This window comes from Papaver somniferum, chromosome 10 (genome assembly GCF_003573695.1).
Source record: "Papaver somniferum cultivar HN1 chromosome 10, ASM357369v1, whole genome shotgun sequence".
In the NCBI taxonomy this organism is placed as follows: Eukaryota; Viridiplantae; Streptophyta; class Magnoliopsida; order Ranunculales; family Papaveraceae; genus Papaver; species Papaver somniferum.
In genome coordinates, this window is record NC_039367.1 from 95,190,298 (window position 1) to 95,212,807 (window position 22,510).

Below are 22,510 nucleotides of genomic sequence, written 5' to 3' on the forward strand. Positions count from 1 at the left end.
AAAATGTCCAATTTAACGAGAGCTTTTTAGCACTTATGTTCGAGTGATGCTATTCGAATTGGCTGCGGTAGTACCAGTATCACATGTCCAGTATTATGCTCTCATGTGTCACAGAGTGCTTCCAAGTCACGCCAAAGAAGTTTGTTTCATAAATGTAATTTGCAACAATTTTTCATTAGTATATTATATTCAAACTATAATACTTGAAACTCTAATGTTTGCTCGGATGCAAACTCACAGAATGTAACATTTAGTGCAAATGGAGGTTAACTGCCGGCATACACTTATCAAACAAAATGGTGATTCCACCCACATACAGTTCTTATATACTGGTTTCATAAGTTCAAGTGTTTCTCATGAAAAGAATTAAGAAAAACCTTAGTGACTGACATAACTTAGGGAAGACTAAGTTCACTAATTAAACTGTGCTCTTTTTTATTTTTTGCAAACAAAGTCTTATTGAGATTCATCAACTGTGTTATATTATTGATAATTGCTAATCTTTGTTTGGCAGTGTTTTAATTATCTAAAATAACCCTTTTGCAGTACCGTTGAAAGGTTGCAAGGATGGGGTAATATCGCATGGGAGATGTTTTCGCGCATGCTATACTAGTACTTTAGGAATGATTTTGCAGACATCATTCATTCAAAACTCCAGTCTTCTGTTTAACTTTTGAGATGGTTTAAAACTTACAATGTGACTTTCAAACCATTGCTCTTTTGTTCATCTGTTCTTTGAATTATAGTTGCTCAGTTTCTTACAGTGGATTCATGGTGCATTTTCATGTTTTTCTCATTCATATCTCTGAAGTCGTATACAAACTTCATAACATGCAGTTGTAACATGACAATTTTTGAGGACATGGGTATAAAAAGATCAAGTACTTAGATAGCACAGTACCATGAGAGATCAACAAATATAAAACTAATAAAACATTTAAGATACTGATTGATTTTATCCAACTTACCAAAATTAAACACCCTGAAATTCAATATAATAACATAAATAAACATTGGTCTAGGTAGTTGTAGTTAGTGAACTTCACCTAATTATTTTTGCTGCAATCAGTTGGCTTGAAAGAAACCTTCTTGTCTTTGAGATCATATTCAACGAGGAAATCCATCTGAGCTAAGTTTCCATAGAGGACATAACCATCACCTGCAGAATGGCAAGTTAAACAAACACCATCCGGGGTAGAAAGAAAAGAATTTCCATCCTGGAGTTTAATATCGGCACCCATAAAATGGAATGTAATGCTTGGAAACTTTGTATTTTTATCTGACTTGAAACATAACAATCCTGTTTCTGAACTAATAAAACCTTCACTATTTGTTGCTTTCTTAACTTCGGATACGATATCCGAATACATTTCTTCTGGAAGAAGCGTCAGTGTTGTTCCTGAATCAATGGCGATGTTACCTTCTTGTCCATCGGTTTCTTCCTTGCTTTTGAATGGAATCCTTTTGTCATTAACACTAACAGCCTGAAGTGTTAGATAATATAGACCTTCCTCTACTGTTATAAATGGAGTTGAAACAACATCTTTTCCTGTAATGTCAGCAGGACTACCAAAATTGAACTTACTTGAACCAATATCAGCATCTACTAAACAATAAGAGAATTTCGAATCAATCTTTGCACCTAACTGACTAATCAAAGAAAGTTTACCAGTACCAAGGCCAACCATACCGTTTGAATATACATCTTTAAAACCTTCATTGCTGTGACCACAACCTACTGCAAACTGTGGAATTTTAACCGGTCTGCCACTTGTTGAATCAAATGTAAGAGTTTCAAATGCTAGGTGACCTGTCGAGGAAGACTTATCTCCGTACCCAATATCATATTTACATAATTTATTTTCACAAGCCATAGATTTACCTAGTTTGAAACATACTGGTGTCATACAATGAATATTTTTGTAAGATGACGATTCTTTTGGATCAAAGAGTGGTTCATTTTGCTCATAACAATCTTGACATGGCTTACATTGCACCCATGTAATACTACTACCAGTATCAGTAGAAACAAGTAGCTGACGAGGAGGTGTTCCAATAGATATATTCATTAAGTAATCACCACCAATTGCATTTAGAGTGGTTGTTATATTACCATTTTGATTAGCATTAGAAGGGAATGATGCCACTGACGATGATGATTTTTTGACTGCGCCATTAGTGCGACTAATCGAACGACGAATAGCAGTCTGAACTCGATCATGATGTGTCTCCAGAGAATTGTAATATGGTGAATTAGGTGAGAAATCACGATGGATTAGATGAACACTAAAACCACCATTAGCATCCGCATGAACTAAAACCGAAAGAAGAATGAAAACAAGTGAGAAACGACTTGGTGTGGTCATATCGTATGAGATTTTTAACCATCAAAGGATGAAAGTTTAAGATGTATATACTTACGATCTGAACCCTAAATACTAAACCCTAAAGTCAGGGTGTAGTCAATTCCTTAGTTTGAGAGTAACACTCGTATTCAGTTAAGTCGTAACAAACCCTTAAAAGTATGCGTAGAATTTGTAGCTGAGAGACCGAGTATAATATTCTGCCAATATTTTCTAAATGATCTCATCCCGAAATTAAATGTTTCAAGATCCAGTTACCAGATTTCCCACACGGTCAATAATATCGAAGTTTTTCTTTTTTGACACATAATAATATCGAAGTTATCAGCATTTACTATCAACAATGTTATTTCGGTGGCTCATTTCGTTTGATCGTACTACCATTTTCGTACCTCTTATATCATAATGTGTATAGGCACGTACTCATTTTAAGCAGATGGACAATTAGGTGTGTGATAAATTTGGCTTATATCTTTGGTGACATTTCTAGCCTACCCCCAACTTTGTTTGGAGAAAAAGGCTACGGTTTGCGGTTGGATAATTAGGTGTGTGGAAGCACCTTTTACTAGTACGTTTGTTATTGGGAACACTAGCAGTTTTTTTTGAGCTCACAAAGAAAACACAATCTTTTTATTTACTGATACTCTTCTTATTTATCGATGAGAGAGGGAGTTTAGGGTTTATCAGTAGTTACATTTATGAAACTTAGATCCAATGTCTAAATTCATCAGAGCTATGCAAGGATTTATCAGTTATAAATCATTAGGAATCACAGTGTTCTTTTTATCGTGTGTGGTTGTTTCTGCAGATAGAAGTTTCAAACTTGAGTGCTTATCAAGTCACAACAATGGCACTACGACTAAACTTATGGATACTTCCTTTTCTCAACAAAAGTATGCGTCTGCAAAGTCGAAACAATCAGATTATCAGCGTTTATGGCCGGTGAGTCCGTATACTTTGATCCAGTTCCTGATTAATGATATTTATTTTTATGTTTATTTAGTCACATTTCTCCGAATTTTGGTTCTTATATTGTGAATCACATGCCAATTCGTTGCTCGGTTTATACGAAGTTACGAACAGTACTAATTCAATCATTTTTGTTATGTGTTATGAAAAAATTGCTTGAAACGTATTATTGATTTTTATGGTGTAGGAAATGAGATTTGGATGGCGAATAGTAGTTGGTTCAATTATTGCATTTATTGCATCAGCATTTGGGAGTGTAGGAGGAGTGGGTGGTGGTGGAATTTATGTTCCTATGCTTATTCTAGTTATTGGATTTGATGCGAAGTCCTCAGTCCCAATTTCAAAATGTAAGAGTGTGAGTACTCGACTGCTGCAATTTTGTTTTTAGGAAAGGAATTTTCTTGTGTGGAACGTAAAAGGACAGCGTTTTTACTATATGATTTTTTATGGTCAGGTATGATAATGGGTACTGCTGCTTCAACTGTTTACTGCAACCTTAAGAGAAGGCATCCAACACTTGAAATGCCAGTAATCGATTACAATTTGGCGGTGCTTATACAACCGATGCTCATGTTGGGAATTAGTGTCGGTGTAGCTCTAGGTGGGATCCTTGCGGATTGGATGGTCACAGTTCTTCTAATTGTTCTTTTTAGTGGTAAGAAGCGTATCGAATTGCGTTTTTCTTGCCTCCGAGTATGCCTTATTGATGATATTTATTAGTGATGGGGAATCTGCAGGCACATCAGTTATGATGCTCTTCAAGGGCATACAGTTGTGGAAAAAGGAAACAATAGGAAAGAAGGTAATTTGTCATAAACACATAAAGTACATTAGTGTTTTGAATTTAATCCATTGCGTAGTTGTTCCATTTCATCATGCAAATTCTCAATGTGAATGCGAATACGTGTCTGTCCTCCAGGTTCAGGAAGATGCTGCACGTATCGAATTAAATGGTACATAAATCCTTGATATGTCAAAGACGAGGGTGAGAGCATTGAGATGGCTTATTGATTTTCATTCCCTGTTTGATTACATATTTGTTCCCTGTTTCACTAGATGTTCGAAGTGAAGAAGTGGAACAGAATCGTCAACCAAGTGACAACAGCAATTCGGTTCAGAAAAAGACAAATAAGGTGATCATCTATCAGTACACTGGCCAACCTAATTTTCCATTTGTTTACATCAATGACTAACCTGTTTCACCTATGTGCAGGTACCTGTTCTTAAGAATGTCTACTGGAAGGAACTTGGTGTTCTTGTCTTCGTCTGGGTCGCATTCCTTGTGATGCAAATCCTGCAGGTTTGTGGTTACTCATGTGTTGAACTACCCCATCATTGGCTTCTCTATTGAATGATTTTTCTCACCAATGAACTATTGCATGCACATGCTCGGAAGATTCGTACAACTACCTGTTCAACAGTATACTGGCTGCTGAGATCAATGCAGGTTAGGTATCACTGGGGAATATATTTTACCGTTGCAATTAGCCGCAAGCTAAAACTCTTGCATTTAGTTAAATGTTGCCTTTTGTTTCTTCCAGATCCCTGTTTCAGTAGGAGTTACTTTGTACCAGGCAGTTTTCTTTCACAAGGGAAAGAAGGTGCTAGAGTCTATGGGAGAAGCAGGTACAGAACTGAAAGTGCATCAGCTAATCCTTTATTGTTGTCTTGGTGTACTCGCTGGTATGGTTGGTGGGCTTCTAGGTCTTGGTGGAGGTTTCATTTTGGGTCCCATGTTCTTGCAGATTGGTGTACCTCCTCAGGTGCATATGACCATTCCTTTTTTCATCCGCTAGATCAGTATTTTATTCTCATGCAAACAAAAGAAGGGACTTCTGGAGGTTCATAATCACATTATGTATAACACTTGCCACAATGATTGGGAATCTCTCTTAGCTTTATAGTTCTGTTGTTTCTTGAATGTAACCAGTTGCAGCTAGCATCTTTATGTAAACTTGGTGTATCCCAATCATGGTAACTAAATTCACTGCAGTGCTCAAGTCAATGAAATTTTTCGTGCAGGTTGCTAGTGCCACGGCCTCCTTTGCCATGATGTTCTCCTCGTCTATGTCTGTCATAGAATTTTACCTTCTAAAGCGTTTTCCGATACCTTATGGTGAGCGAAACCAAAATCACTAAACTCTTTTACATGTATATTTCTATTCTGGAATCCAGCTTGGTAAGATAATTTCCAATTGCCTTGCATTCTTATTGGTTTCTTTGGCAGCTGCGTACTTTCTGGCGGTTGCAATTGTCGCCGCTGCAGCAGGGCAATATGTAGTAAGAAAGTTAATCATTGCACTAGGAAGGGCATCTCTCATTGTCTTCCTTCTAGTCACATTATTCTTTGTGAGCGCATTTCTACTAGGTGCGTGTACGCGAGAATCATTTTGCTTATCTTCTCATTGTTGGTCTGTGATCATCTATTTACTGTATGAAGCAAATATCCTCGATACTTCATAATTTTGACATATTGTATTTGTTGTCTAACAGGTGGGGTAGGAATATCCAACATGGTCAGACAGATTCAGCATAAGGAGTATATGGGATTTGAGAACTTGTGTCATGGCTAGAAGTAGTATATGATTCAGATTCTCCTAACAACTGGTAACAAGTGACATATATCTACTGCAGAATGGCACCAGAAAGGCTCGCTAACTTACACATACTGTTTGAGATCAATCACAAAATAGACATGTAAATGAACATGACTGCAACTAGATAATTGGCTAGACATTTGAGGATTTCGATAACATTGTTCTTAACTCTCTGTAGTTTAGTTTTTTTTTTTTTTTTGACTCTTAAAAGGGTAAAATATTATTCAAAAGGAAAAAGAAGTACAAGATGAGAGGCGCCTAAGCGCAACAAGAGAAGGCTAAAAAACCAACTCAACTTACAAGGTGCGAGGACAACAAGAAGCATAATAACTGTTTACCAACATAAGTGCAAGTCTAACTGCACAGTACGCATTTCTACAATTTCTTCTTGGGTATGGGGGTTCTTTTCCCTATGCCCAAATCCTCATTGCTAGGACCTAAATCCTTAATTGGTTTCGAGGAATGGAAAGAATCTACAATGCCTCCAAGGATTTTCTTAACCCCGACTTCTTTACCTCCACGAGTAAGAGCAAGCGATGAACTAAATGTCATCAATTTCTCCATGTTTTATGTTTTGTTCCTTAGTCATTGGTTTCCTCCGAGAGACCTCCTCAATTGATTTTACCTTTGCGACATCCATGACATCATTGTCTGTCTCGTATTCAGACTCTTCATTAGAAACTTCACATGTATTTACTTCATGGCCTCCAATATCTTTACAAGTTTCGTGCCTGGTAACATCTTCTGAATTTGCAGACAGATTTTCACTAATTGTAGCATCTCCACCATCAATTTCTGACTCCAGGATGTTGAAAGGGCTCATGAGACAAATAGGATCATTTGGCCTTCCCACCTTTTGACCTGAGTTTTTTGATCTTCTCTTATACTGAATCTTAGCTAAACTGGGAAATACTATTTCTAGCACACCCTTACCACCCAATTCATTCTCGTTTGGCGGCACAATTGAAGCACTAGCTGACCCCGCGACCTCAGATTCAACCCTACTTGTTACTGGTAACGAGTTGCTAGCATCTGCGCCATCGCCTAAATGCACCCTGTCATGCTCTAGAATTTGTCCTTTTTCCACCTGTGCAGTCTTCCCATTAGCATCCTCAACTGCCCTTTTCACTTTAGGTACCCGAAACTTCTTAAACGCCCTACTTGCGGAAACATCAGGACATTTGCCACTCAAATGACCGAAGGTTGAGCATGATAAGCATCTTGGAGGTTTCCAAGAGTACCCCACAGGTACTTGAAACTCTCTCACATCGAAAGATACAGGGATAAAATCAGGGTAATCAAAGTCTATATCTATTTCAACACATACCCTTGCAAAGCTCATCCTTGTTCTCTCAATTGTGTGCTTATCAGCTAATAAAGGAATCCCCAGAACACTAGCAATCCTACTGATTCCTTTAACATTCCATAAGTGAGTTGGAATGTTGTACAAATTTATACATATAGGAATTGTTTTCATCTCTTGAACAGATTGTTCAATGAATAAATGCCAAGGACGAATAAGAAAAAGTCTACTAGAGATGAAAACAGAACCTATTTCCATGGCAAGAATTCTGTCTTCTTCCAAATCAAATTCAATAATAAAGATGAAGTCTCCATTCATGGTCAATCGAAACTCGCTTCCAGATTTTCTTCAATGTTTTTTCAACAATTTCGAAGGAAGAGCGTCGCCCCACAAAATACCCAACCAAGATATTTTCACAAGACCTAATTTCATCAGTGAAATCAGAGGCAGGAATTACAGAAATCCTCTTACAGAAATCAGAGGAAGGAATCACAGAAACTCTCTGTAGTTTAGTTGGCTAACTAGCATAATTGATTTGGAAGGCTTTTGCAAGGAGTTATTAGAATTTCACAACACGAGTATTGTATGTATTTTTTCATTATACTTGTAACTTAAGCGCCAACTTGATCCACCAAACCTCAAATATGAGAGTCGGGCTCTTGGTTAACTGCGCTAGCCCCTGGTGGTTTAAATGAAACTGTCATGCAATGTAATTAATATCGGATACCGGTTTGTCTCGGCCAAAGACCGGTACACTGGTACAACATTGTATCGGGGAGATCTCAGTTTCAAATATCGGTTCAATATCGGTTCTAAATTTATATCTATAATTTATATTGTTTCACACGAAATTAGACAAGATAAAAATTCATCAAAAACAAAACAAGTTCATTCAAAACATAAGAGTCGCCATTCATCATTGTCATCACGTTCATCCAAAAAAATAGGATCTTTAGCTTTCGGATCATCAAAGACAAAAGATAAATAGATAAACCAACGGTTTCATGCTTTGCTGCTTGTTGTGATAAGAAGACAGAGGTTTACAAGCATCTCATGTTCCTTGTTCAAACGAAAAAACAGAATAACTGTACCCTTATTTGAAAAAATTTACAGTTCAGTCAATAGCAAAGACAAGTAATACATGAAATCACCATTTCATTAAATTTTTTGAACTCACCATTTCCATCTCTAAATTCAATCTTAAATACAGGAGATTAAACCTCACAAACCCCATAATCATAAACAAATATTTTATCCTAAACCAAATCACATTCGAATCTTTTTCTCAAAACCCCAAAATATACCAAAATATGAACAAAGATTGACATAATCGATTTGAAATAGTTGAAATAGAATCATAATTTTACTGCATCTCATAAACATGCTTTCCAGATTTATCTTCAACTTCGTATATCAAAAGCATAAAACTGATATACCTTCAAAAGATTGTAGTATAAGAATCGAAACATCAAAATCAGCAAAAGAAGAGATTAATGATCAAAACCAACCTCTTGTTAAGATAGAATCAATTGAATCTCGCCATTAAGATCGAGAAGAAGAGTTTTTTCGGCTGCAAAGAAGTTTTTTCACCTGCAAATAAGAGTTCCTGGCTGCGTATCGATGGGATTTAGGGATTTTATCTCTTCCCTTCACCTAGAATTCCGAAACTACCCTGATAAATTACAGTAAATGGCAAATATCGCTGACAATATCAAATATCGCCGAAAAATCGGTGTATCGTTTTTCCCGTACCGGCCGATATTATCAGCAAAATATCGTATCGCGATATTGTGGTTTCTGTATCGCTCAACCACCGGTACCGGTAATATCGCCGATATATCGGCCGGTACGAGCGAAATTGACTACATTGCTGTCATGGACCTCCGATTCACAATGTAACTCGAGAACTTACAATTAGACCATAATCTTCACGGTCCACCACAAAATTAGCTCTAAATCAGACGGTCAGATATGCATCATGACCTGACCCTTGTAAGTAGGATGGTTTTCTTCTACTGCATTTCATTTGCGCCTCCATCCCTCCCTCGTCTGTGTAGATGATGAAACGCTGAAACCAACCGAACCCAAACCTTCTAAAGAAACACCGTTGCAACAACAAAATCATGGAAGACGGAGATTCAATAACAGCATCACCAGCAACAAATTACATCAACACAATCATTTTTCCTCTCGAAGCTGTAAAAATCTGTTATGGAAGGCTTTATTTCTACCCTCACCATCCTCTAGTCTAGGGTCTTCCTTTGCGGTAAGGCCTGAGTAGGACACAGATCAAGATCTAAAGATTGTGTGAAGGATGACGCAGGACAGAAGAAACTGATGCTGATAATCATTTTGTTGGGAAAGGAATACATGTGTATGTTCATCTTACAAGTTTTATATTTGAGTAATGTAAGAGGAAAAATTAATAGAAATTTTCACAACTAAATGATTTGTCCAAGTGTTAAGAAATTTCATCAGTTCACTACGTTGAAGGTTCTGTTTGCGAAGATCCTAAACCACCAGAACTGCCCCAATATTGAGGAAAACCTAACTAACAAAGTGTACCTAGTGCCTATTAACTACAATACCGCGGTTATATTGCAGATTCTGATATGTAATGCCTCTAAAAGGTAGGATTATAATAGAGGTCTAAACAATCCCTTAATCTTCCTAATCAAGTTTTCTTGCGAGTAATCCGAATCTTGAAAAAATTATTTATTTCTCTGTTTCTACACTCCCCCGAACGAACGCAAAGGGTGTTGGAAATATATGCGGTTTCGGTTTCTCGGAAATCAGATTCATGCTATAAACAAAATACTAACAAGAAGAGAGTTAGAAAAACTTATCGGATTGGTTTATCGAGGCGACGTACTCCTCTTTCCTTAAAGACAATTCATCCCCGCATATGGTGCTCACGGTTCTACGGATGTCGCCTTCCAAGATACAACGATCACGCCTTATAGTAAGTAGCATTATAATACTATTAGGCCAGTGAATGTTGACGATTACTATGCTCTTAAATGACTCTGACTCTTGACTTTGAAACTTGTTTTCTCCTTCTCAAAAACTAGTGAAAAACTCATATAAAACTGAACAAGAGATGAGTTTATATAGTGTCAATAGTGACTCTACAAGATGTCTTTTCACCCATAGGTGACTCACCATGGCCAATGGTGACTCTCCATAACACATATTCATGACTAGATGTCTTATGGTGAAAAACCATAACCCAAGCACATCTCCTGGAGTTTAAATCTTGAAAACTAATTTTCACTCACATAATAATTTTAACTAAAAATTCCAACAATCCCCCACATGAATGAAAATATTGACTCAACAAAACTTACAACTTTTAAGAGCACAAGCAGAAAATATAATGCATCGGTAAATGGTAGCTTGTGGCTTTGAACCAAACCTAGTGAAAATTTACCGGATTTACTAGCCAATCAGTGGACGCGATGTCGTTGAACTGTCAGCCGTTGATGTAAATTGATACAATAAATCTCACACATTATACTTCCTTATAATCGTCAAATTCTCGGTTGTGTTCATTTCGGCCCTGAACGTTCTTGGAAATTCATGAATGCTCTAGATTAACCTAGCCTTTATAGTTATCATAGAAGCGGCCCCACTTCTCACTCATATAGGTGATCTCGTATTTGAAAGTATCCTGCCATACTTTTCTTAGTTAGACTAAGCTATACGAATCATTAAGAGAAAATCTCAACCTCTTATACGTGACAGGCAACATTAACTCTTATCATAGGAATGTGAAAGAGAAAATCTCTTTCACTGTTATCTAGCGAGTCTGTCACAACTTAATTTGCCCTTTTCAACCTAGACCATGGGATCTCCAATCGCGGTTACCGCTGCAACTTACTCTTTAGTAAGGCTATAAGTCCATTCCCCTCGATGATGCAATTATAAACTCTCTCTAGAACTTGTATCCTATGTCGACTTGATAGAGCTCTCAAACACTATTTCTTTTAGATGCGCGCACATTTGAGAGCAATTGCTTTATGGTATTTCGTTGACCTTATATTTAAAGGAACATACCATAACACCATTTAAGGCACTGCACTTGGTTCTCATGGATATCCAGAAGCCATTTACTTGTTGATTTTTGCTAAAGGAAGAGCAAAAAGCGATCTGAGGAGAGCGAAAATCGTTGTTAGCTCGTCGAGTCGAACCTATTCAATGCATTTTTCTAATTCGGACCAAATTAGTCTTATTCGTACACTCCGTTTGGATGGAAGATTCTATTTGATTTAGTTTTCTTGTTTTCTTTAATTGTATTAAATTTAATTGATCTATTTGATTAAATTATTATGTATATATATATATATATATATCCCTTGATCATCTTCTGAAATTGAATGCTTAAAAAAAAAAAAGAAAAAAAAAATCTTCTGAAATTGAATTTGAAAAAGATGAACATTAGTATCCATCAAAACAAAATACGAGCTTTTGTCAAACCCCAACCTTAGCTATATATTGTTTGTTTACCTGGCAGATTTATCAAGTGATGATCATTTGATTCTAACGAATCCCATTTCAAGTTACGAAAATATGAAGCGGGACATGGAATCGATGACTTCTAATCAAGTGTGTGTTTCTTTTATCTTTTTAAATCACACATTTTCTGTACATAATTCGGGTTAACTAACAGATTTGATTAGCTTTATTTATTTGGACTAACAGATTTGATTAGCTTTATTTGTTTGGTGGAATGATAAGGGCTGAATTAGGAATGGTGGTAGAAGGATAGAGGAAGAATAGCAAATGGGTTTAATTAAAAAAGATGGGCAACTGAAGTTCAGATTTTCAATGAATTTATGCTCAGATAATCAGTAAATGAATGTCTCCATTTTGTCTACATGGGGTTAATAAAATACAGTATTTGTTTCGATGAGAACAGGATTACCATCTCTGACTCTGGCTGATATATGATGTTAGTAACAGTGAGTATTAAAGATAGGGTTGCGGTGGCGTGACGGAGAGGACGATCATGGCTAGAGGAAGATGAACAGTTAAGGGTAAATATGCAACATTGGGTGAGGGGTAGTTTGGACTTAGTTAGAGGAATATATTGACTAGGTCACATTTGACGAGTTGACAACAATTTTCGCTCTCCTCGAATCGTTTTTTTTGCTCTTTTCTAACAAAAATCTACTTCTTTTACGACTTTGGCGAAAGTACTACTCCCTCCGTTCTTTTTTAATAGGCCAGTTTTGTTTTTAGCGAAATTTAAGGAAATTAAGAGAACTAATCATTGAAAGTGGTCCTCATGACACTTGTCAATAAAAGAAGTGAAGTGAAATGGTCCCCATGACACTTGTTAACAAATGAAGTAAAATGAAGTGGTCCACATGACACTTGTCATCAAAAGAAGTTAAGAGAAAAGTGGTCCCAAAAAATTAAAATAACATTTAACTTTCCCAATTAGTAAACTGGCCTATTTTTTTGAAACTTTTATTTATAGAAACTGGCCTATTAAAAAAGAACGGAGGGAGTATTTTTGGAGTCCACACATAAGTGATACTCCACCATTAACTTTTGTTTCCTAATTAATTTCCATGACACCGTCGTCCTTAAACAGTAAACTCAACCCCCACATTTGGAGTGTGTTGCTTCCTGTCCTTAATTGTCATGAAACAATATTGACATAAAGTTTGCCAAAGTAGCCATATCAGTACACACCACCGATTTGCTATAATTTAAAGAGCTGTATCAAACTGAATCCTCCTTTTCAATTGTAAATCCTTTCGTTTGTGACTTGTGTAAGTGATCCATGTCCATCCCATATGTTATGGAGGGGATGACAACAAACTGCACAGCTAATATATGCAGCCCACGTCCGGCCATAATATGATCTCATATTTCTGGCACGATTTGCCGGACTTCAAACCAGAGAGGAGGGTTTGCGGGTTCACACACTTTCCCCCACATTTCATGGCTATCTCTAGTAGTCATGAAACCACGTTTCAGAATCAGAATGTTTTAGATTTATGATCAGAGTAAGGATTAGATAAACACAAGACGCAAGAAATTAAAGTGGTTCGGTCACTCGACCTACATCCACTGATGAAACCCCGTAGGATGCATCTGAGATGATTTTACAGATGCATTGGCACTCTAATTTATAGAGTAAATTAAACCTAGAAGATAATATCGAATCCAAATATCTTTGACCAGGTAATGCATATCTAGAAAACTAATTGCATAATATTCTCTAGATTTAGTAGCTGATTTGGTCTTCATTTGGATGCAAGGATAGCACGGTTACTTGGTCTTCACTTTGATCTCTTGTACACACGGTCCACAATATTCCAACACCCCCCTCAAGTTGGACACAGAAATTTTTAAAGTGTCTAACTTGAAAAATCTTGAGTAAAAGTGCAGAATCTTGTCGCTTTAACTCCAAGTAAAATCTTGTAACATGGACTTCAGCACCAAGGTCACTTAACTTTCGATCACGAACAATAGTGAAATACAACAACAATCAGCAAAATGATCTTCACAAAACTGTTGAGATATACAGGTCTTGTAGTTGCAAATGGACTTGATTGGATATTAGGCTTTGAAAAAGGTTTGGAAGAGTAATATAGACTTGGTTTCTTGATTACTAACCAAGACAAGACATGATAGACAAACCAACAACTTTGAAAAGAAGATGGTTGTTTAAGAAAATTTCCATTTATGAAAACTAGTATTTGGAAATGAGATGAAAAACAAATCATCATTTTCAGAGATATAAAAATATATGATGTAAAATAGACTACCAAAATGGCAGGAGAATTTAGAATTTGCTACCAGCAAAATATGTATGATGATGGATATAACCGCATCAAAAACGATACAAAACCATACGTGAATGAACCTTGTTAAACAGATGAACAAGATCATGAATAGAGATATGAGTACATGGGCTTACTTGAGCATCCACGAATCATATATGAGAAAAGTGAATGTTATACAACCCCTTAACGAGTATCTGTGATGAACATGAAAACGATGCTGAGTAGATTGTATACAAATTGATATTATTGATTCAGGAAAGTAAACAAAGATCATGATACTCCCTGGATACAAGGTCCTAACCTCCAGATTATATTATAGAGATTTAGCTCTTGATATGATGATAAAGATCAAGAATAAACACAAAATTGGTTAAAAAGACTAAAATCAACAATTTCTAGGCGAAAAAGACTTATACATTTTGATATTGTTTAAATGGACAAAAATTAAAAAGATACTGTTCAAATGGACAAAAATATAAAAATAGCCAGGATGTAACCAGTTTCATCCTACCCATTTTCAAATATTTTTTCTTATTTTTAATTTATATCAGGATGCATCCAGTTTCATCCTTGCTATTTTTTAAATTTAAGCCGCGATGAATCCAGTTTCATACTTGCTATTTTTTTTTGTCCATTTCACCCATACTAATTTTTACTCGTCCATTTGAACCATGATTTAAATTTTTTTGGACAAATGACCCATTTTCCGAAGAATAAAAACATTAATGATCATGATGAGATGTAAAACTAACTAACGAACTTGATGTATAACGTTCGCTGTCACCTTCACAGGCTTTAGATAGTATTCTGTTTCATGAATTCTTCATCCAACTGAGAAGGGTTAAAACAGAAAAAGGAGTATGGTCAAATAAATGGCGACATCATATATTCATTTCATTAAACGAATGCTTAATATATGGAAAGAATATATGGAATGAAAAATAATTTTGGAAATAATATCTTTAACATTAACAAAGAAAATCATGCTAAAGTTATGGAACAATGATAGCATAAATTTTTCTTAGGCTATGAAAATCAACGAAATAAAAACATAGATGATTTAGATGTTGATTTTAAAGGAATAATTTTTTCCGTGAACAATGGCAAGAAAGAAAATCTGATACAATATCACTTGATTCACTTCACTGTATTCAACAAAAGAATACAAAAAGGATGTGAATATTTTGATTTTAGATAAGTTCAAAAAGTAGATATGCTTAGACCAGAAACAACGAGATTATGTTGCTCCAAAAATTGGTCATTAGCTTTTCTGTCTCCCCTTCCTCATGGAGAGAAGTATTTTTGAGTATGATCATAGCTCTGATCATCGTTAGGCCTAAAAGCCAAGACCTTGTATTCCATCTAACGAAACCATGTCGTGTATTGATCACGAACACAAATCATAGATATAAATAGAGAGTGAACTTGACAACATAGCGACCAATATGCCATCATTAAGAAAATATGCCTTCGAAGTTACACCTTTTAACTGATCAACAAAAACATTTAACTGATCAACAAAAGCATTTAGATAACGATAGCCAAAATATAAGGAGAAGTCGGAGTGGCTTGAGATAATATTTTGGTTTCAAAGATGGAAAAGCATTGACATGACTTAACCTGAGTTGAAGAAAGCCAAGTTATGTATTGCATTAAACATGACTTAGACTCTGTTCTTGTTTGACTGTTTCATGAATTCTGCAGCTAACATGAAGAACAAGAAAAAAACTACATAGATATTGCGAATGAAACGCGCATGGGTTGTCTGTCAAGCATATATATGAAGAGAGATATAGACTTTAACAAACCAATTGAGTGATTGACGACGATATTCAAATAAGAAACTAGTTGGATCAATTAGGTGTTCAAGATGAGAAACAAACGAGAATGTGTAGTATTGAAAATCTAAAAATTCATTTGTTGAATAAATACTGTGGTAATACTGTAACCACACAAAACTAAGCGGAAGCAATTTTGATCAGGAAAAAAAATCGATCTTTTCCTGCTCTGTACCATATTAGATTTATGATCAGAGTAAGGATTAGAAAAACACAAAATGCAAGAAATTAAAGTGGTTCGGTCACTCGACCTACATCTACTGATGAAACCCCGTAGGATGCATCTGAGATGATTTTACAGATGCATTGGCACTCTAATTTATAGAGTAAATTAAACCTAGAAGATAATATCGAATCCAAATATCTTTGACTAGGTAATGCATATCTAGAAAACTAATTGCATAATACTCTCTAGATTTAATAGCTGATTTGGTCTTCATTTGGCCGCAAGGATAGCACGGTTACTTGGTCTTCACTTTGATCTCTTGTACACACGGTCCACAATATTCCAACAGAATGTCACGGGTTCGCACTCTTTTTCCCCACATTTCATGATCCTCATGCGATGTCATGAAACTACTACCATTTTTCTGGGTTTTTGAAAGTCACTTTTCCGAATGCCGTTGATTTCTTAATCATCCCATCCAGTTGCTGTACGAATTTCGCTTGAACTCTTCTTAACAAGATCCATCGGCAAAGATAATTTCCCCTACCACGACTTGGTAATTTTCTTCCATAATCGAAGGAATTCCCCAAGTTCCAGTTATGATGATGGCTCCAGTTTACACATCTCCTCAATTTTTGTAACCACTACAAAAATTTCTAATCGAGGAAACTAATTCCAATCCTCCCTTTTCCCCTATATTTCATGGTCATTACAAAATGCCATGAAACGACGTCAACCTATTATCTCCAAGGATTATCAATTTCTTAATGTCCAATTAGCCACGACCAGACACAAATTTACAAACCCTGAGATTTGACAAATCAAATCCAGATATTTAGAAAAGAGGCACTGCATCCTTTCATACCACAGGAAACAAGTAGGGAAATTTCCAATGGAGATAAAGATAGGAAAAAGATCGGTTGGAGTTGCTTATCAAGCAATTCAAGTTCTTCAGAGAATTGCTAATCATGGTCACCAACTTGCAACAGTTGATCTACAGTTTTCTTGATCAATTCACCATTAAAGAATGGTGACGGTTCACATGAAAGGGTGTAACCCTTCCGGTAAAAGATGCCTTTTCAACATAGTCAAATGCATGACGGAAAAATTAATGCGTTCATATTACAAATGAACCGACACATAAAATAGGCACCTTTTCCTCAAGTGATGATTTGAACATCAAAAAATTGTAAATCTTGTATCCACTACATACCAAATTTATGTTTTAAAGTTATTCCAACTTACCGTTCATATGGCAGTTATCGTGATCAGCCATACAAAAGGACACAACGTTTAGCAATCCTTTAGCGATGTGAAAGGATACAACTTTACGTTTCTCAGTGTGATATTGAATTTGAGGGGAACTTTTTCTGTAGCCAAAATTCTCTTTTTCTTATATATGAAACCCACCATTAAAATTTCATATATGAAGAAATCATATTTATTTATTTGTAGGTATTAATTACACAAAGAACCTCTTGTTAAAGAATTGATTTTATTGTTGTGAATAGAAAAACTAATAAATAGTTATTATAATTCCTAAAAAAACCCTCGTTTAACTTAGATATCTCATAAATTACGTGGAGAAAGTTCCGGTCTAAGATATCCCTAAGAATTAAAACTCTCGTTTGACTTTCCTAAAATGATGTTCCCCAATGATGTTTATCCCGTTAATTTGTTCCTTAATTTACTCATTTTTTGTTGCAACAAACCAAACGACCCACTCATGGATTTTTGGAAAAATTCCAATTTTCACCAAGGCGCGATTGGTGAAAATTATGGTTTTCATGTGTTATTAGATTTCGGTGAAAATTTTAGCCATCACCCGCATAGAGTTTTAAGAAAATTTCAATTTTCAAAAAGGTGTGATTAGTGAAAGTTTCGGTTTTCACAAGTAATTAGGTGTGTGAAAACTCTAACTTTCAATGAAGTTTTTAACTCTAATCCATATTAATGTGGTGTGATCGGTGAAATTTACAATTTTTAATGAAAAGTTTGGCTTTCACCCATTGACAATTGTAATTATCACCTCTAACAAATGGTTTCGTACAGTAAAAACCTTTTCCGTCAATACCAAGTCGCTGTGAGAGAAATCACAACTATCACCATGTGTGCTTTCACCATAACAAAAATCAAAAGGCAATAATAAAAATAGAAATCAAAGGAACAAGATCAAAAGAAAAGAAATAATCAAATACATATATTTGTCCACACATGGTTTAATTTCCATTCCAATGCCCCAAAAACGTGTCAGTAAGTATTTACACCAACAGCAGGACGTACAAGAAGAAAGAAAAATAGTACTCCCCCGTTCCATTTTAGATGATGTTTTATGATTATTTTTTTTGTTCCACAATACTTGAGAGTTTTCATATTTTTCCACAAAACTATCAATAATATCCTAACTTTTTTTCTTGGAACTATAAATTTTCTTTTTAATGCACTCATAGTAATTAATGTTTGAATACTTTTCTTAAGGGTACAGATGAAAAATTTTCATATCTCTCTCCATTTATTTATGTGTGTGAAAACTCCAAAAATATCATCTAAATTGGAAAGAAGGGAGTATGAACTATTTTACGTAAGATATGTAAAACAAACTTCAGTCCAGGACCTTCCAGAACAATTAGTTGTTGTGAACTAGCAATTGTTGATGTTCATATGCATCTTTCAAATACACCAACCTGCTACTATATCTTGTTGTAGTCAAATATCTTCTTTCTCTCTATATCTATTGATTTTTGTTTTTAAATTGAAAGAAAAATCCAAATTGAAGTTTCACGAACCCTATTTGGAGGAAAAAAAAAGAAAAGAAAAAATATATGTTTAAGATGAAGAGAAGACAACGGCAGAAAGCATTCATGTTACCTAAATTGAGAGATCCTACGTTCAAATGAGATCCTAAATAATCGCCTCTTATATAACATTCTTACCATAAAATAGCGTGTTTATATCTTTATGAATGGAGTAAATTAGTTGACCACTGTGACACCCATATGAGAAACTGCCACCCATGAAAAATGCCCACAAAAAACGCTATGACTAATTGGTTAACCTAACCGAACATAAGTGAAATTAGTTGTACTATTAATTTTTTTAATAAATAATAATTTGTAAAGGTTAATTTAGTCACACAAAAACGATGGAAACCTAAATTCAATCTAAGATTGGTAATCTCAATCCCACATTTAGTGTTTCGGGCTATAGATATATACAAATTTAATGATGGGTTTTTAAAAAAGAAAGGAACCAAACATGAATTCCTCAAAAATTTCCACGTGATATAATCATGCTTCTAGAATCAATGTTTTTCGGAAAGCAAGTAGATATATCAATATGTACAGTGATTTGATCACGCACTTTTCACAAAAAGTCTAACCAATCATGCCTTCTAACGGTGTGCGCTACAAGACAAAATATGTTGTATACAGTGCGTAAGACAGGATAACAGTAGGTACCATGAAAACTATCCATCAAGCTGCATGTTGTGTTTTAAACCAATTAACATGCGAAACTCCATTATCAGATTTCACAAGAAGCCGAAAAATATAAAGGAATTGTCTTTATGATTGTTGGAAATATATGCGGTTTCGGTTTCTCGGAAATCAGATTCATGCTACAAACAAAATACTAACAAGAAGAGAGTTAGAAAAACTTATCGGATTGGTTGATCGAGGCGAGGTACTCCTCTTTTCTTAAAAACAATTCATCCCCGCATATAGTGTTTACGGTTCTACGGATGTCGCCTTCCAAGATACAACGATCACGTCTTATAGTAAATAGCACTATAATACTATTAGGCCAGCGAATGTTGACTATTACTGTGCTCTTAAATGACTTTGACTCTTGACTTTGAAACTTGTTTTCTCCTTCTCAAAAACTAGTGAAAAACTCATATAAAACTAAAACAAGAGATGGGTTTATATCAGGGACGGACCCAAGAAGCCTTATTTTTTTTTCCAGTCCGGGCTAATAGCCTTGGACGAGCAAACATTTCACTTTTTTAGGCTGTTAGATGTGACGGCTACCTGGGCTAAAGCCCAGGTTACCCCAGCTGTAGGTTCGTCAGTGGTTTACATAGAGTCAATGGTGACTCTACAAGATGCCTTTTCAGGTGACTCACCATGGCCAATGATGACTCTCCATAACACCTATTCATGACTAGGTGTCTTATGGTGAAAAGTCATAACCCAAACACATCTCTTGGAGTTTAAATCTTGAAAACTAATTTTCACTCACATAATAATTTTAACAAAAAATTTCAACAAAGGGTAGTTAGTCCCAATGAGTCATGTCATTCTCCGTGATCCCGTGAGCCTGTTGCCCGATTAACAAGTTTGTAGCACTTCCAAGGATAACCCAATCATTGTGAAATTCCTTCTTAAAGAACTTCCGAGCAACGTACATTTCAGGGCGGTGAATGAAGAAGGCAAATGAGGTGGTCATTTATCAGTGCACCGGACAACCTAATTCTCCATATCTCTACGTTCATGAATAAGTTGTGTCACTTATATGCAGGTGCCTGTTCTTAAGAATGTCTACTGGAAGGAACTTGGTGTTCTTCGTCTGGGTCGCATTCCTTGTGATGCAAATCCTGCAGGTATGTGGGGTTATTCATGTGCTTAACCCATCATTGGCTCCTCTATTGCATGATTTTCTCACCAATGGATTATTGCAAGCACGTGCTCGGAAGATTCGTACAACAACATATTCAACAGTATACTGGGTGCTGAGCTCATTGCAGGTTAGGTATGACTGGTTAATATATATTACCACTCATTGCAGGTAAGTGTTGCCTTTTGTTTCTTGCAGATCCCTGTTTCGGTAGGAGTTACTTTGTACCAGGCAGTTTGCATTCACAAGGGAAAGAAGGTGCTAGAGTCTATGGGAGAAGCAGGTACAGAATTGAAAGTTTATCAGCTAATCCACTACTATTTTCTTGGTGTACTCGAGGTATGGTTTTTGGGCTTCTAGGCATTGGTGGAGGTTTCATTTTGGGTCCTATGTTCTTGCAGATTGGGGTACCTCTTCAGGTGCATATGATAGTTCCTTTTTCCATCCGCTGGATCAGTATTTTATTTCTCATGCAAATAAAATAAGGCTTAGTGGCAGTTCATACTCATTATATATTCATATACCTCAGTAACACTTGCCACAATAATTGGGAGTCTCTGTTAGCTTTATAGTTTTTGATTGGTAACCAGCGCAGCATCTTCTAGTAAACTAGGTATGTCCCAATTAAAGTTCACTGCAGTGCTCAAGGAAATGAAAATTTTCATGCAGGTTGCTAGTGCCACGGCCTCCTTTGCCATGATGTTCTCCTCCTCTATGCCTGTTATAAAATTTTACCTTCTAAAGCGATTCCCAATACCTTATGGTGACAAAACCAAAACCACTTAAACTTTTTTACTTGTATATTTCTATTCAGGAGCCTCGCTTGGTAAGATAATTTCCTTAACATTTAATTGTATTCACTGTAACATTCAGTTATAATTGCTTTACATTCGCATTGATTTCATTGGCAGCTGCGTACTTTCTAGCCGTTGCCATTGTTGCCGCTGCAGCAGGGCAATATGTAGTAAGAAAGTTAATTATTACACTAGGAAGCGCATCTCTCATTGTCTTCCTTCTAGTCACATTATTCTTTGTGAGTGCATTTTTACTAGGTGCGTGTACGCGGAGAATCATTTTGATTATTTCTTCATTGTAGTCTATGATTATCTATTTATGGTTGTAGCAAATATCCTCAATGCTTCATAATATGGACATATTGTATTGTTGTCTAACAGGTGGGGTTGGAATATCCAACATGGTCAAACAGATTCAGCATAAGGAGTACATGGGATTTGAGAACTTGTGTCATGCCTAGTACCAGTATGCATGGTTCTCCTAACAAGTGACATATATCTAATGCGTGTCCAAGAACGACACCAGAAAGGCTCGCTAACTTACTCAAAGTGCTCGATTCAATCACAAAATAGACATGTGAATGAACATTATTGCAGCAAGATAATAGACTAGAAGATGAACGTTTAGACCACGTTATCTGAACTCTCTGCAGTTTAGTTAGCTAAATAGGCTCTAACTATTCGCTCTATATTTTTATACAAATTTCTGTGAATTTAGTTTTTCTTCTCCCATGTTTTGATTCTGCACTCTTGTTCTTTTGAGATTTGTATTAGCAAGGGACCGTTATACGAAGTGTAAGAAAAAAAAAAGTTATTCACAGTGTAACTCGACAAATTACAATCAAACCAGCTAACTAGTTCTACACGTGTCTGAAAGAAATAATCTTCATGGTTCACCGCAGATGATTGGTTAACCCTAAATCAGACGGCCATATATGCATCATAGTCCCTTATAAGTATGATAGTTTTCTTCTTCTGACTTTCATTTGCGCCTCCATCCCTCTCTCTGTGTAGAGGATGAACAGCAGAAACCAACCAAACCCTAACCTAGAAAACAATTACAGTT

At 35.9% G+C, this 22,510-nt stretch overlaps 3 protein-coding genes across 3 annotated transcripts; 2 read left to right on the forward strand and 1 right to left on the reverse strand.

The window, feature by feature from the left end:
• Positions 1–891: 891 nt before the first annotated feature.
• On the reverse strand, positions 892–2,386 carry LOC113316576 (aspartic proteinase CDR1-like). The gene has a single exon (XM_026564732.1). The coding sequence runs from the start codon at positions 2,364–2,366 to the stop codon at positions 1,047–1,049; it is 1,320 nt and encodes a 439-aa protein (XP_026420517.1). The 5' UTR covers positions 2,367–2,386; the 3' UTR covers positions 892–1,046.
• An 867-nt stretch (positions 2,387–3,253) lies between these two features.
• LOC113317800 (sulfite exporter TauE/SafE family protein 3-like) lies at positions 3,254–6,056 on the forward strand. Its single transcript, XM_026565929.1, has 12 exons — positions 3,254–3,305; positions 3,520–3,679; positions 3,787–3,987; positions 4,070–4,134; positions 4,252–4,285; positions 4,389–4,465; positions 4,546–4,632; positions 4,729–4,779; positions 4,874–5,095; positions 5,355–5,448; positions 5,560–5,700; positions 5,826–6,056. Exons 2-12 carry the CDS (start codon positions 3,523–3,525, stop codon positions 5,903–5,905), a joined length of 1,209 nt encoding a protein of 402 aa, XP_026421714.1. The 5' UTR covers positions 3,254–3,305; positions 3,520–3,522; the 3' UTR covers positions 5,906–6,056.
• Positions 6,057–20,138: 14,082 nt separating this feature from the next.
• Positions 20,139–21,905, forward strand: LOC113315982 (sulfite exporter TauE/SafE family protein 3-like). Its single transcript, XM_026564218.1, has 6 exons — positions 20,139–20,150; positions 20,555–20,636; positions 20,822–21,069; positions 21,320–21,413; positions 21,562–21,702; positions 21,826–21,905. Exons 1-6 carry the CDS (start codon positions 20,139–20,141, stop codon positions 21,903–21,905), a joined length of 657 nt encoding a protein of 218 aa, XP_026420003.1.
• Positions 21,906–22,510: the final 605 nt, after the last annotated feature.